This window comes from Mytilus galloprovincialis, chromosome 7 (genome assembly GCF_965363235.1).
Source record: "Mytilus galloprovincialis chromosome 7, xbMytGall1.hap1.1, whole genome shotgun sequence".
NCBI classification, from domain to species: Eukaryota; Metazoa; Mollusca; class Bivalvia; order Mytilida; family Mytilidae; genus Mytilus; species Mytilus galloprovincialis.
In genome coordinates, this window is record NC_134844.1 from 63064567 (window position 1) to 63079132 (window position 14566).

At 31.4% G+C, this 14566-nt stretch overlaps 1 protein-coding gene across 1 annotated transcript; it reads left to right on the forward strand.

Moving 5' to 3' along the window:
* Nucleotides 1-2401: 2401 nt before the first annotated feature.
* LOC143081865 (uncharacterized) lies at nucleotides 2402-13558 on the forward strand. Its single transcript, XM_076257533.1, has 5 exons — nucleotides 2402-2541; nucleotides 7842-8066; nucleotides 10506-10538; nucleotides 12035-12165; nucleotides 13318-13558. The coding sequence occupies exons 1-4, from the start codon at nucleotides 2484-2486 to the stop codon at nucleotides 12118-12120; spliced, it is 402 nt and encodes a 133-aa protein (XP_076113648.1). The 5' UTR covers nucleotides 2402-2483; the 3' UTR covers nucleotides 12121-12165; nucleotides 13318-13558.
* The last annotated feature ends 1008 nt before the right edge of the window (nucleotides 13559-14566 follow it).

The following is a 14566-nucleotide window of genomic DNA, read 5'->3' on the forward strand; positions in this document are numbered from 1 at the left end:
TATATATATATATATATATATATATATATATATATATATATATATATATATTATATATATATGTTCCGGACCATGTGAGTATTTGGACCATATGCGTATACTCATATGGTCCGACCATACGCGTATGGTCCGACCGTACGCGTATGGTCGGACCATATGAGTATAATACTCGTTTTGTTATTAACGGGCCGGACCATATGAGTATTTGGACCATATAGGTATATTTTTTTTAAATTACATTATAAAAGTTTCAATAATACAAAAACTTTATTCAAAAAAATGATAGTTACATGACAATGTATTATTTTTATAATACTACGTAAAAATTAAATATTGATGCCATAGTTAGTTTTCATCGTGAATTAATTCTTAAATGTAGGCTTGAGTCACATTTACTTCCATACGGTATCCGATGATAGATTTTTTGCATTTGCAAGTCTTGGTTGTGCACGATCCTTTTCATTTACACCATTTGTTTGCGAGTGAAAAGCTAGCCTTTTTGTAGCTCTGCGTACAGTGACACCGAGGTCTTAGGCCATTCCGATATGTCTACGGTGTTTTTTAAAAGAAGCTCTAGATCTCAAATATCGTAACATGACTGCAATATATCATATTCACAAACCACTTAAATAAACTATGTTACTTTCCAGTTACTTCTCAATTGTGAAATGTTGTTTAGTTCATTAAGACATTTTTAAAAGTTATTTTTTTAAGTCGAAATATTGCCATTCACTCGTAATAACAAATCGATATTGACCATCGGTAATGACCATCAGTTATGACCATAAGTATAAAATGTGTTTATTATAGTTTTGAAAAGTCAGTAAAAGTTACTAGGTGAAACTTCTAATTTTTATTCAGCTTATCTTTTTATTATAATATCATAATAAAATTACCTACATGATAGCGTCTTTTTGATGAACGGTCATACCATATATGAAGAATTTAGAAGTATTAAAAGTAAACTGTAACGGAGTGTTAATTACCCCGACCATACACGTACGGTCGGACCGTACGTGTATGGTTGGACCATATGAGTATAGATCAGTACATACCCATATGGTCATGACCATACGCGTATGGTCCTAATAATCATATTGTCCGGAACATATATAAGCTACCTAGGGAGGAATTGTCAGTGTACCACAGAAGGACTGTCATAATGTGTTTTATGGTACAATCTGTTTTTAATTTGAAATGTTAGAAATTGTTCTCAGGTAGATCTGTATTGAGGTATCACAGGATAGGACTGTAAAATTCTGTTCTAGTATAGATGTATCCGGTTAAGGTGATTTGGTTTGTGTTAAGTTGCAAATCGTTATCATCTTATCGGGACCTTTTTTCATAAGGTAGCAATACACAGTTAGGAGTTTGGTTTCGCATTTTGACCTTGGTGGATAATTCAAATATGAAAGTTATTGTGCAGTAAAATTCATTTTTAGACAGCTGAGTACTACATGTACTAGTGTAGCCTTCAAAGATGGTTTATAAGAACATAAAGATTATTTTTTTCATGTTTTATGGTCTATATTTTGTTTGACTCTCCATATTGTCGTAGCTTGACCGGCCATAGGTCCAAACCTTAATTTAATGTTTACAAACACTTTTTTTCTACACAAGTTTTTCACGCAATTTTACAAAAAAATGAGATGAAAGACATATGATTTTTATTAGATTTCTTGATAGAAATATGTAAACAGTTTAGGAAAGGTACTACTCCAATCAAATGAAATTCTATTTATGGCCAAATTTTGGGGGATCTTGGCATTGGTTTTCCTACCTTTTTCATGTATTTAGTTTTGATGTTATATTTGTTACTCTCATCGGATTTTGTCTAATGCTTAGTTCGTTTCTGTGTGTGTTATATTTTAATGTTGTGTTTCTGTTGTGTCGTTGTCCTCCTCTTTTATTTGATGCGTTTCCCTCAGTTATAGTTTGTAACCCGGATTTGTTTTTTTATCGGTTTATGAGTTTCGAAAGCGGAATACTACTGTTGCCTTTATTTTGCAATATTTTATAACAAATAAATGCAGATTGTTGCCATGGATTCACCAAAAAGAAATTATATTTTACCATTTTAACTACTGGATATATAATCTCTGAAAGATTCTGATTACATACATATGCACATATATGACACAATTAGTAAGCTTAATTTGCATGAAAACTATTCAAATCGTATTACTATGTTCTGTTCCTGAATATACAATTAATTTGAGGCTGGATGTTTAACAGCCACCCATCATCAAAACATCCCAAAGTCAATTAATGTAACATGGGCAATCAGACATCTTCATCGTGTATCTTATATGTACACTATAAAGCTTTTTATCTAGCAACAACGTTCAAGGATCAATCTTTATAAATGAATGAAAAAGATATAGAGCACATATTTCATTTATCTTAAGTTCGTTTATCACATACTGCATAGTGTATATAGTCAAGACAAGTAAGGATTATATCTGTTATATTCTTTATACAGAATGATTGCTCTTTTCACCATCCTAGTATGTTTTTTGGTAAATTCTGTATCGATCGAAGGTATTTATAACAATATCTTGTTATGTAATAGTGCATATGAATGTTGCCTTTATATATTTATATATATATATATAATATGTATTGTACATTTAGATATGTTATTTATTCTACCTATGAACTATAAGAGAACATTAAAACAATACAAAAGTTTATTTGCTTATATAATTGATATTTTCAATAACTTAAATAATCCTCTCAACATAAATATGTAATGATAATATTTAGAAATTTGAAGACAAATTGGCAGCAATTATGATAAAAGAGAGACGAAAGATATTAAAGGGACAGTCAAACTCGTAAATGTAAAACAAACTGACAACGCCATGGCTAAAAATGAACAAAAAAAAAAACAAACAAAAAACAGCACAGTCACATGACACAACATAGAAAACTAAAGAATAAACAACACGACCCCCCCACCCCCCCCAAAAAAAAAAAAAATAGGGGTGATCTCAGATCAAATACTACCTTTTTTTTAATCGTACTATATACATTGATATAGTTTTAGAAATGTGGACATTTGATAAATTTTTTTGAACGGCCTTTGTCTTGTTGCACGATGCGTCGTTAATCTGCGTAAATATCAATTTTAACCTATATATACGAGAAAAAAAATCGGGTTTAATACTTTGCAATGTTCTTTTCAGGTAGATGGCTCATTTGTTTACTCGATTAATGCAATGATTTACAGAGTAGGAAATATTTTTAAAGATCATTAACCCCTGTACATTGTCAATCTCAGAATAAAACGTTGCGATTTAACATATATTTGCAATAGAAAAGATCAGTGACCCCTATTCAAAACCAAACGCTCAAAATGACACAAAGCATATTAGGTTATAGCAATATAGCAAAATTAATCACTGACGGGACAGATAGGGGAACACATGATGGGATTTAACCTGTTTTTTCAATACCGTAACCATGCCATCTGTCAATATGTTGATAACAATCAGTGGAATAATTAAGAAATGCTACAAATTAAAGAATCTCTAATTCGGACTCAATATAAACTGACATACAAAATGGAAAACAAATTTCGTGCGTCAAACACGCGTTTCTGGATTTACCTTTATCAAGATCAGATACATTACATACGTAAAATCAGATAGTTCGTATGCACGGCTGTATCTCAGTTAATAAGTCAAACATTTGAGTAATTTTGATGTGAAACCAAACATGAACTTTGGAATAATGAAGAAAACCTCGTTGAAAGTTTTTTTTTATGAATAACGATTAAAAAATAGAAAGAAAGCATAATTGACCTTTTATATATCAAAAGCACCTGCTTTGTATAAAAAATAGCGTGTTTTGATGAACAAAACTATGATGTTGTTAAACCAAAAAAATGTACTGTATCATTATGTCTTGCTATGTAACTAAAATATACATTAAAATGATAAAGTATACAGTGGAGATCACTTCTAACCTCTCATTAGAACTGTCAGAATATTCTGTCATAGAACTGTTCTAACCTGTCCTAGAACAGTTCTAGCTAGAACAGTTCTACCCTAGAACTGTTCTAGGTAGAACTGTCAGGATCAGTTCTAGGTAGAACTGACTAAATCAGTTCTAGGTAGAACTGTCAGGATCAGTTCTAGGGTAGAACTGTCAGGATCAGTTCTAGGTAGAACTGACCAGATCAGTTCTAGGTAGAACTGACCAAATCAGTTCTAACCGTAGAACTGTCAGCAGAACCGACTAAATCAGTCAGGACTGTAGAACAGTTCTAAATGACGTCACTGCAGAAAGGGCAATTTAGAATTTAGAAGAAAAAATCAGTTCCAATTACTTTACTATATATAATAGCAGATTTTTCTATATTTTTTACTGATCAAAATTTACATGTACAAATATCGAAGTGGATAGGAGGTTATCCAACTCATCGGAGAAATATTTTTATGAGATTGAAAATGAAACATCATTGTTTACGTTTCTTCGTTCCCCGTTTTTAACAGTCTCTTCGTAAATATAACTCTGCATTTAATTCAAGTAAATTTAATCTTAATTTACCTTGTTTGCCTTGGATTTACATTCATGATTTAAGATTCTGTTTGGACAAATGCTCAAACGAAAATTGTACAGTGGATGAATTATGGGATATCATAGTAATGAACACAGTGTTGTTAAACGCAAGAAAACTATGTACATTTGCACCTCGAGATTTGCACTGAGGTCTCAGATTTGCATTATCTCGTTGCCAAACTTATCCATAACGATAATGAATAATATCTGGGAGTCTGGAACGTCAGAAAAATATACTCGATCTGAACATGAATGAAATATTTGCCACTGGACGTAAGGCTACAAACAAAACCAATCATTTTCCTTCTTCAAATTATATTAACAGTATAGTCAGTATACCTTTCCAAGAAGAGAACTTCTCATACATGTACTTTTCATTTTAAAATAAAAGTATATGAATCAGTGATGTGAGTGTTGGATGATGCCCTTAAATAGTTCTGTTTAAAAAAAACCATCATGAACTACTGACTAAATACTGACGGTTCATTATTTAATAATTTAAGTTTGGATGTAACGGGTCTTCTGTCGTTATTGTGTTATCAGCGCCCATAGACATAAGTTAGTCATGTTTGTTCAATTTCCAATATTGCAGTTATTTATATATACTACAGTAAAAAAAATATAACCGAAGTACTGTTCAACTATATAGACTCACATAAAAAAGCAAATATGGTCAGTTTTGGTTGATGCAGTCAAAAGATTTTATTATACAACTCAGTCTGAAGTATGAAAACTACTGATATTTGTTTACGATTCAATACTTTGAATAAAAAGAGGATATACTGGCACTATAAATTCATGCGAACAAAATTTTGAGGTCATTGTTTTCCAATATTGCTGTAACTTGTATATTACAGTCCCTCTTGACCTAAAATTAGAACTGAATTACTGTGCAGCTTTATAGATTTGCAGAAAGAAAGAGAAAATAAGGTCAGTTTAGATTGATGCGGTCAAAAGATTTTATTACACGACTCAGTCTGAAGTATGAAAACTACTGATATTTGTTTACGATTCAATACTTTGAATAAAAAGAGGACATGCTGGCACTATAAATTCATGCGAACAAAATTTTGAGGTCTTTGTTATCCAATATTGCTATAACTTGTATATATTACAGTCCCTCTTGACCTAAAATTAAAACTGAATTGCTGTACAGCTATATAGATTTGCAGAACGAAAGAGCAAATAAGGTCAGTTTAGATTGATGCGGTCAAAAGATTTTATTACACGACTCAGTCTGTAGTATGAAAACTACTGATATTTGTTTACGATTCAATACTTTGAATAAAAAGAGGACATGCTGGCACTATAAATTCATGCGAACAAAATTTTGAGGTCTTTGTTATCCAATATTGCTATAACTTGTATATATTACAGTCCCTCTTGACCTAAAATTATAACTGAATTACTGTACAGCTATATAGATTTGCAGAAAGAAAGAGCAAATAAGGTCAGTTTAGATTGATGCGGTCAAAAGATTTTAGTACACGACTCAGTCTGAAGTATGAAAACTACTGATATTTGTTTACGATTCAATACTTTGAATAAAAAGAGGACATGCTGGCTGACTAAAAAATTCATGCGAACAAAATTTTGAGGTCATTGTTATCCAATATTGCTATAACTTGTATATATTACAGTCCCTCTTGACCTAAAATTATAACTGAATTACTGTACAGCTATATAGATTTGCAGAAAGAAAGAGCAAATAAGTTCAGTTTAGATTGATGCGGTCAAAAGATTTTATTACACGACTCAGTCTGAAGTATGAAAACTACTGATATTTGTTTACGATTCAATACTTTGAATAAAAAGAGGACATGCTGGCACTATAAATTCATGCGAACAAAATTTTGAGGTCATTGTTTTCCAATATTGCTGTAACTTGTATATTACAGTCCCTCTTGACCTAAAATTATAACTGAATTGCTGTACAGCTATATAGATTTGCAGAAGGAAAGAGCAAATAAGGTCAGTTTAGATTGATGCGGTCAAAAGATTTTATTACACGACTCAGTCTGAAGTATGAAAACTACTGATATTTGTTTACAATTCAATACTTTGAATAAAAAGAGGATATGCTGGCACTATAAATTCATGCGAACAAAATTTTGAGGTCATTGTTTTCCAATATTGCTATAACTTGTATATATTACAGTCCCTCTTGACCTAAAATTATAACTGAATTACTGTACAGCACCCTTTTTATGGAAGATCAATGCATTTGAATGAGGACAATAAATTTTAGTGGACCCCCCCCCCCCCTTTTTTTTAAACTGCTGGATCCGTCCCTGGTGGTTTGGGCCGGAATAACGTATTACATTAAGGTCAGATAATTTTGTTATGTAAATTGAGTCATCCTGACTCCCCGAATGACAAATGTAAAATAAAAGAAATAATAATGCCCCCCCCCCCCCCAATATTAACGGCTTAATTTATGTTAAAAAAATGAAAGAAAAACAAATAATTTATGTATTAACACATCAACAAAGAAAATCACTGAATAACAGGCTCCTGACTTGGAACAGGCACATACATGCAGAATATGGCGAGGTTAAACATGTTCTCTTGCCGATTATAAATCTGAAATAAAACCGGCAAAATAGCAAAACTCTATATAATATTAATCGCTATTTTGCCGAAGCCTTTATATTAAGACAAATATTTCTTCAAACTTATAAATCAATTCTAGCCGTAGAATTTATAAATCAATTTTAGCCGTAGAATTTATAAATTAATTCTGGCCGTAGAATTTATAAATCAATTCTAGCCGTAGAATTTGAAATCAATTCTAACCGTAGAACTGTTCTAGAAGTAGAACTGACCAAATATCTGGTCAGTTCTAGCTAGAACTGTCAGGATCAGTTCTAGGGTAGAACTGTCAGGATCAGTTCTAGCTAGAACTGTCCAAATCAGTTCTAGGTAGAACTGACCAAATCAGTTCTAGCTAGAACAGTTCTAACCTAGAACTGACTAAAAGGTGTCAGGCTGACAGTTCTACATACTGTTCTAGAACAGTTCTCCTGACAGATTCTGACAGAATTTATGAGAGGTTAGAACTGATCTCCACTGTATTTCTCCAATAAAATGACTTCATGTCACTTTTTTTTAAACTTAAGCCAGATATTTATGAACGGACAATGTTGCATAATTTAACACATAATGAAATGGAGTTATCCATTAGTGGTTGTATTCCAAAAGTAATTTCAATTGTTGATAACAGGGGTGAAAAGTATAAATTTGATTGATTTTCAAATTTGATATACTTGATACAGGTTATTCTAATAAAAGACCCGATGATGACTACAGACATCGTGTAAATGGTTTGAGTTTATTCAGAATTGAGAGAGGTGTAAGTTGCAGCATACATTGCGTTTTATGTGATAAGAATGGTGAGTGCAGAGAATGTGGAATTGGTTTTTACGGTCCAACATGCAATTTGAAATGTTCTTCTGACTGCCAATCTGAAGGCTGCAAACAGACTACGGGAAAATGTAAATGTATGTATAACTAAGCTTTTGTATTTTTATTCTATGATATGTACACACTTTAACAGTGATAAAAAATTATTTACCTAATAATGTATTAAACGTGAGTCATTTCAAACTTGAACACCTAAAATATATTCAATTATTGAATATGTTTAAAAAAAAAATTCTTCATTTCATTTTCAGAAACTTGACATTTTATCGAACGCATTGTGACGATGGGATTGCAGTATTTTAATTGAATGCTACATAGATTTTTTTCCACGTATATATCATACATGTAGTAATATAAAATTATGATTAAATTTTAAAAAGTACCTCAGGCTATGAGGAATAAAAAGTTATGAAACCTTTAAGTAAAAACAACTTTAATCTACGTCCTGTTTGTTGTTATACATTTTTCGGATTACTTCCAGTAAAAGTGATATCTCATTCCAGGTCTGGTTTCTCCCCAAATGCAACACTTTTTTACAACCAGATGAATGTTTCAATTCACCATAAACTTTTAATCAAATAGAAATTATTGAGTTTTTAATCATTCTGAAAAAAAAATGGACGGTTGTTTTTCAGTCCATGCTTTCACAGACGCTGGAAAACTTATAAATATATATATATGAAGATGTAGTATGATTGCCAATGAGATAATTCTTCACAAGACCCCAATTGACACAAAAATTTAAGGTCAACGCACAGCCCTCAACAATGGCCAAAGCCCATACCGCATAGTCAGCTATAAAAGGCCCGAAATGAGAATGCAAAACAATTCAAATGAGAAAACTAACGGCCTAATTTATGTACATGAAATGAACGGAAAACAAATATGTAACACATCAACAAACGACAACCACTGATTTACAGGCTCTTAACTTGGGACAGGCATTGTATTAAGAAGATGTTGTATGGTTGCAAATGATACAATTATCAAGCAATGTTTAAATGACATGGATGTGAGAAATTATCGACAATAGGGCTTTATTTTGCCCACACATCAAAAATATGAAGCACTTCAAAAAGAAGATTGACAACCTGATTAATAAAACAAAACAATTTACGAAAAAAATTTATCAGAGACATACCCACAGACTTGGGGCATTCACATACAGAGAATGCAGTTCGATTAAATCCTCCATAAACCGGGAAAAAAACCTATAAGGGAATAACGTCATTTTTCTACAGCTTATCCGTGTTAGCTCACGATATTAACAGCTTTTGTTCATTTTCTTTCGAAATTAAATTCGCCTTCAAAATCAAAACAGTAAATTGCTGTTCATATAATTCAGCTGGCCCTTTAACAAATATATATACTAGTTCAGAGTATGTAAAAATGATCAATCTGTTCGTCTAAAGATGTCAAACGCTATCCGTATTAATTGACTAAACAATAGCGTATATAGGGTAGCGACTGACATCTTGTTAGTGGTATTGAATGACCAGAACATAACGAATGAAAAATTATTAAACAGTAACGCTCATCGTAACACATGAAGCCATTGGCTACAGTTTGATATATCTGTGCTGAAATGTGTTATAATAAAAATTATGAAACAATTTCAAACGTTTGATCTTCCCATCTGATTAGCAACTTTCTGCTTTAAATGTCTCTAGAAGTTCGGTATTTTTTATTTTTATTTTTTTTACCCTCAACACAGATAACTGTATATACGATGTGGGTTTTGTTAATTGTGGAATGTTGGTCGTTGATCTAAACATTCTGTATCTGATGGATAGTTGCAATTGTCTAATTGGCAAATATACCACATCTTCTTATTTCATACAGTATTTTAACGGATTATTTCTATGACCAAGATGTGGACTTTTAAAATGAAACTATCATTAAAAAGATTATTAACTGCACTTCAAACATCAATATTTTTTTCGGAAATAACTGGTGAAACATTTAAGACTTTTACTAAAACAAACCTGATTAATTTACCTATACACGTAGAACAACCAATTTGAAAATAAATCTATAAATTCAGAATGACTTTTATTGGTAGTCATGGTTGAAGTCAACACGGCTACCTTCAGTTGCTTTTATCCATTTCAATTGAATTTTGGATGATATTTGTGTCATTGACAATCATACTTCAGCTCCTTATTTTAAATTGTCTTTTTTTAATTGTGAATTTCTTAAAAATCAAATGTCTGAAGTCGACGTACAAATATCAAAGCTTTCAATTGTATCCTGATTCAATCCGTTTTGTTAGCTTTTCTTTCTTCTACCTCAAACTATGATGTTTATAGAATTTGAGGTAAATCATAATGATGAATGTTACAAAAAAGCTCTATCGAAACATTAAAGTTCTTTTTTGCGGAGTTCCTGTTCTTACTCTTCCTTAACGTTTGGATATTATGTCTTTTGACTTTTGTTATATTCGTGTATATTTCTGTTCTGTGTGTATGTTTGTGTGTGTAGATGTGTAACATTCAGATATGTTTTAATACTTTTAGATACACCAACAACACCAAACACATCAATTAGAAGTAAGTAATAACTGTTACTTATATTGTTAAAACTTGAAATGTATCATTGAATGAGTTATCCATTTCCATGCATTTCATTGACAGATAACCCCATATTTGACCGTATTATGTCATTTTATTGGAAGGTAACCCATTTTTGAACCGTACGATGTCATTTCTTTCGCAGATATTAACATTTTTGACCGTAATATGTCATTTCTTATGAAAATAGGTCATAGGTTGACCCCAAATCTATCGTCAGATATGCAAACTTTCATTAAAATAGTAATAAATCGAGCTTTGTTTTCGATATTCAATTCTTTTGATAAAAACTATTAAAGAAATAATCATCCATGAATGTATTGATATTTTCTGTTGACATATTTAACAAATGACTAAAATTTCAACTCTTCTTTTCTGTTTTTGGAGTAAGTTCATCAACTTGAATTTAAAAAAAAATATTGAAAATATGCATTAATAAGATCTTTAGATATCGATTTGTGATTTTTCCTCTAGATATTCCAGATATAGGTGTAGATTCTTAATAATGGTATTAAAAATTTAATAAAGTTAAAATTACAGCATTTTTGGTGTCAAAATAAAGGCTTAGGGGCTCTAACTATGAAAAGTATTGGCTCATATTCATTATGAAGACACTGAGGTTTCAACTAATACAAAGTTTACCTTATATAAACTTGAAAACTTCTTTCATGTCTTTTATATTTTGTTTCGTTTTGATTTTTGTTGCGCCACCTATTTCTACATTAATACACATCATTGACTCCCTAGTGGTTATGTTTGAATTTTCCAGATGAAGGTAAATCTAGAAAGGAAATAGGATGCACTAAATTAAAAAGTGTTATTTTCATTTTATTGCATTATGTCCAACATCATCGTACATACTGTTTGATATAGGAATAAGGTATCAAAATTTTACATGAAAACTAAAAATTTATCACAAATACCACTGAGTATAGGGAAAATCATGAATAGTCATAAATTGATTTTTTTGTTCTGTGGAATTTAAAACAAAGATTCTGCGCTGCATCGTTCTTCACTATATTGGATACCTGAATAGCAGAAGTGTTCTTATACACACCGTTATGTTACTGGGTTTGCCAAGTGTTCCATGAAACCTCCATCCAATATAATTAACATTAATTTTATCATGACATCAGTGTTATCGTCAAATAATCTAAGAGCGGTAGGAATCAAGTGTGGAAATAACAAATATATAAAGTCATTGTTCATACACTATAAATCTCTTTTACCATACAATGATATAACTCATTTGATACATGTATGTACTATATGTACTAGTAAAAGTAGAATAACAAAAATATGTAGAAAATGGTACATTAAACCTTGTTTAGATGTTGGATTTGTTTGAGCTTTTGATTTTGTCATTTGACTAGGGACTTAAGTATTTGAAGTTCCTCGGATTTTAGTATTTCTGTGATTTTACCTTTTTTTTTATACCTATGTTAGAAAGTTGCATATGATTTTATTTTATTTAGAACAATATACCGTTGGAATGCTTATCGGTGCAGCTTTAGGGGCATTAGCAACACCAGTTCTTGCTTTATCAGTCAATACCATGTAGTGCAGATGTTGGGAACGAAAAGCTGAATATGCAAGATTTTGAGAAGTAAGCATTTTAGGTGTATTCTTTTAGATACATTTGATTTTACTTACTTTCTTTATTTTTTTTTTTTTTTTTATCTTTCTTAAGAATTCTGACACGATATTGTGATATAGATAAAGTTATGTTTATATAAAAAAAAGAAGATTTGGTAGGATTGACAATGAGACAACTCTCCACAAGAGACCAAAATAACCCAGAGATTAACAACTATAGGGCACCGTACGGCCTTCAACAATGAGCAAAGCCCATACCGCATATTCAGCTATAAAAGGCCCCGAAATGACAATGTAAAACAATTCAAACGAGAAAACTAACGGCCTAATTTATGTACAAAAACTGAACGAAAAACAAATATGTAACACATTAACAAACGCCAACCACTGAATTACAGTTTATATGGTGATTTGTATCAAGATAATGAAATGAACTCTTGTAAGACATTATAAAGTTTGCGAATATGGAGTTTAAGATGCGTGGGTTTTACCAGATAACATAAAAAAAATTATGTCAAACGAGACGATTTTAATCGTTGTTTTTTTTTTGGCTTCATTTATGTGTTCCAGCAGGGCCGTGATATTCACTTAGTATGTACCTATCAGCTGATATAGTATACAAACCTTTCATATACTGGCATTATCTTGAAACAGGAGTACTGATGACAAAAAGCCGTTGCATCAATAGTTTTACGGGTGCCGTTATGATCAAATCGACCGTTATTAATATATGTGTCATATATAACAATAGATATGATCCAATTGTACTGACAACAATTTTGTTGTCTTTTCTTCTTGATGTGTAGTTGTTTTGAGTAACAAAATTGGTGCCACAACACAGTCAAAGACGTGTTTACTAATTACAAGCACTTGAGTTTATCCCTGTTTTTGTAGGATTCTGTGAAGTGTTATTGTTCGATGTTATTGGTGTCAGGAGCTTTGTCGTGGTGTTGTCCTTTTGTCTTTGACTTGATCGCTTTTTTGCCTGCATGATATCTAAGATCAAAACTACGAAAGCAGTTTAAGGAATATTATTTTGCTGTTAAAATTATAATTTTAAATGCAAAAATAAAACCAAAGAGGAATAAGAGTCATATTTATTAAATAAATTTTGTTGTTGTTAGACATGTAACATGCAAGTAATATATTTTTTGAATTGTAGATTTGTAGGAGAAAATACATTTGACTATTTTATCTGGAAGACCATCTTCAAATTTACATATGTATATGAATCAGAGCAAAAATAACCACTGATCTCCAATCCTGTGTATTTCTTAAAGACAACAATAGTTGCATCTGTAGTTTTGCCTTGTTATAAACATAGCGTTACCTTGTTCATTATATTAATTGTAAAACGTTATTATATTCTAATATTTAACCTTATTAAATATAGTTTTAATGAAGTTCTGTACATCTGAAACCAAGTTTTTAGTAAACTGGATTGCAACGAAATTTCCTTTGTTAAATGATTTACTTTGCAGTACATGAATGTAGATGTATATCATTCATGTAGAATAAATGATTTTGATATAAAGTTTCTGTAAACTAGTCTATATGGTGCATGTAGTACATGATTTGTTGTTATAAACGAAACAAATTATCAATGTTGTTCCTTTCTTTGTAATGCAATACATTTGCGATAATTCATATAATAGTTATCAAAGGTACCAGACTTATCATTGAATACAGCAGACGCGCGTTTCGTCTACATAAGACTTATCGGTGACGCTCAGATCAAAATATTTATAAAGCCAAAGGAGTACAAAGTTGAAGCGCATTGAGGACCCAAAATTCCAAAAAGAAAATCCTTAGTATTTCATAAAAATCATAAATTTATATGAATAACCATATATTTGATATTCATGTCAACACCGAAGTACTGACTACTGGGCTGGTGATACCCTCGGGGACGAAAATTCCACCAGCAGTGATATCGATCCAGTGGTGTAAATATTTATCAAAGGTACCAGGCTTATAATTTAATACGCCAGACGCGTGTTTCCTTTCCATTAGACTCATCAGTGACGCTCAGATCAAAATACTTACAAAGCAAAAGAATACCTATACTTGTGTCTTTTCTATTGATTATGGGTTTTATGTAGGCATTTATCAATATATCCTTCTAAATGTACAATTATCGTTTACTAAAATGCAACAATTAGTAAACTCCTACTGAAAGGTGCTGTAATAATTACAAAAGAGGATTTTTAATTGACAATTCCACACGCTAAAACAATTTCTAAAGTAGATTATGGGTACATTAACATATGAGAAACATTGCTAATGTAAATCTGCCTGCCATGACTTGGAAAAATACTGACATTGTAGTCGTCATTCTGTGTTGCAAATAACGTCGCGTAATTTGATTGAAATGTCGTGACATTAAACTACAGTTTGACTTGGTCCATACG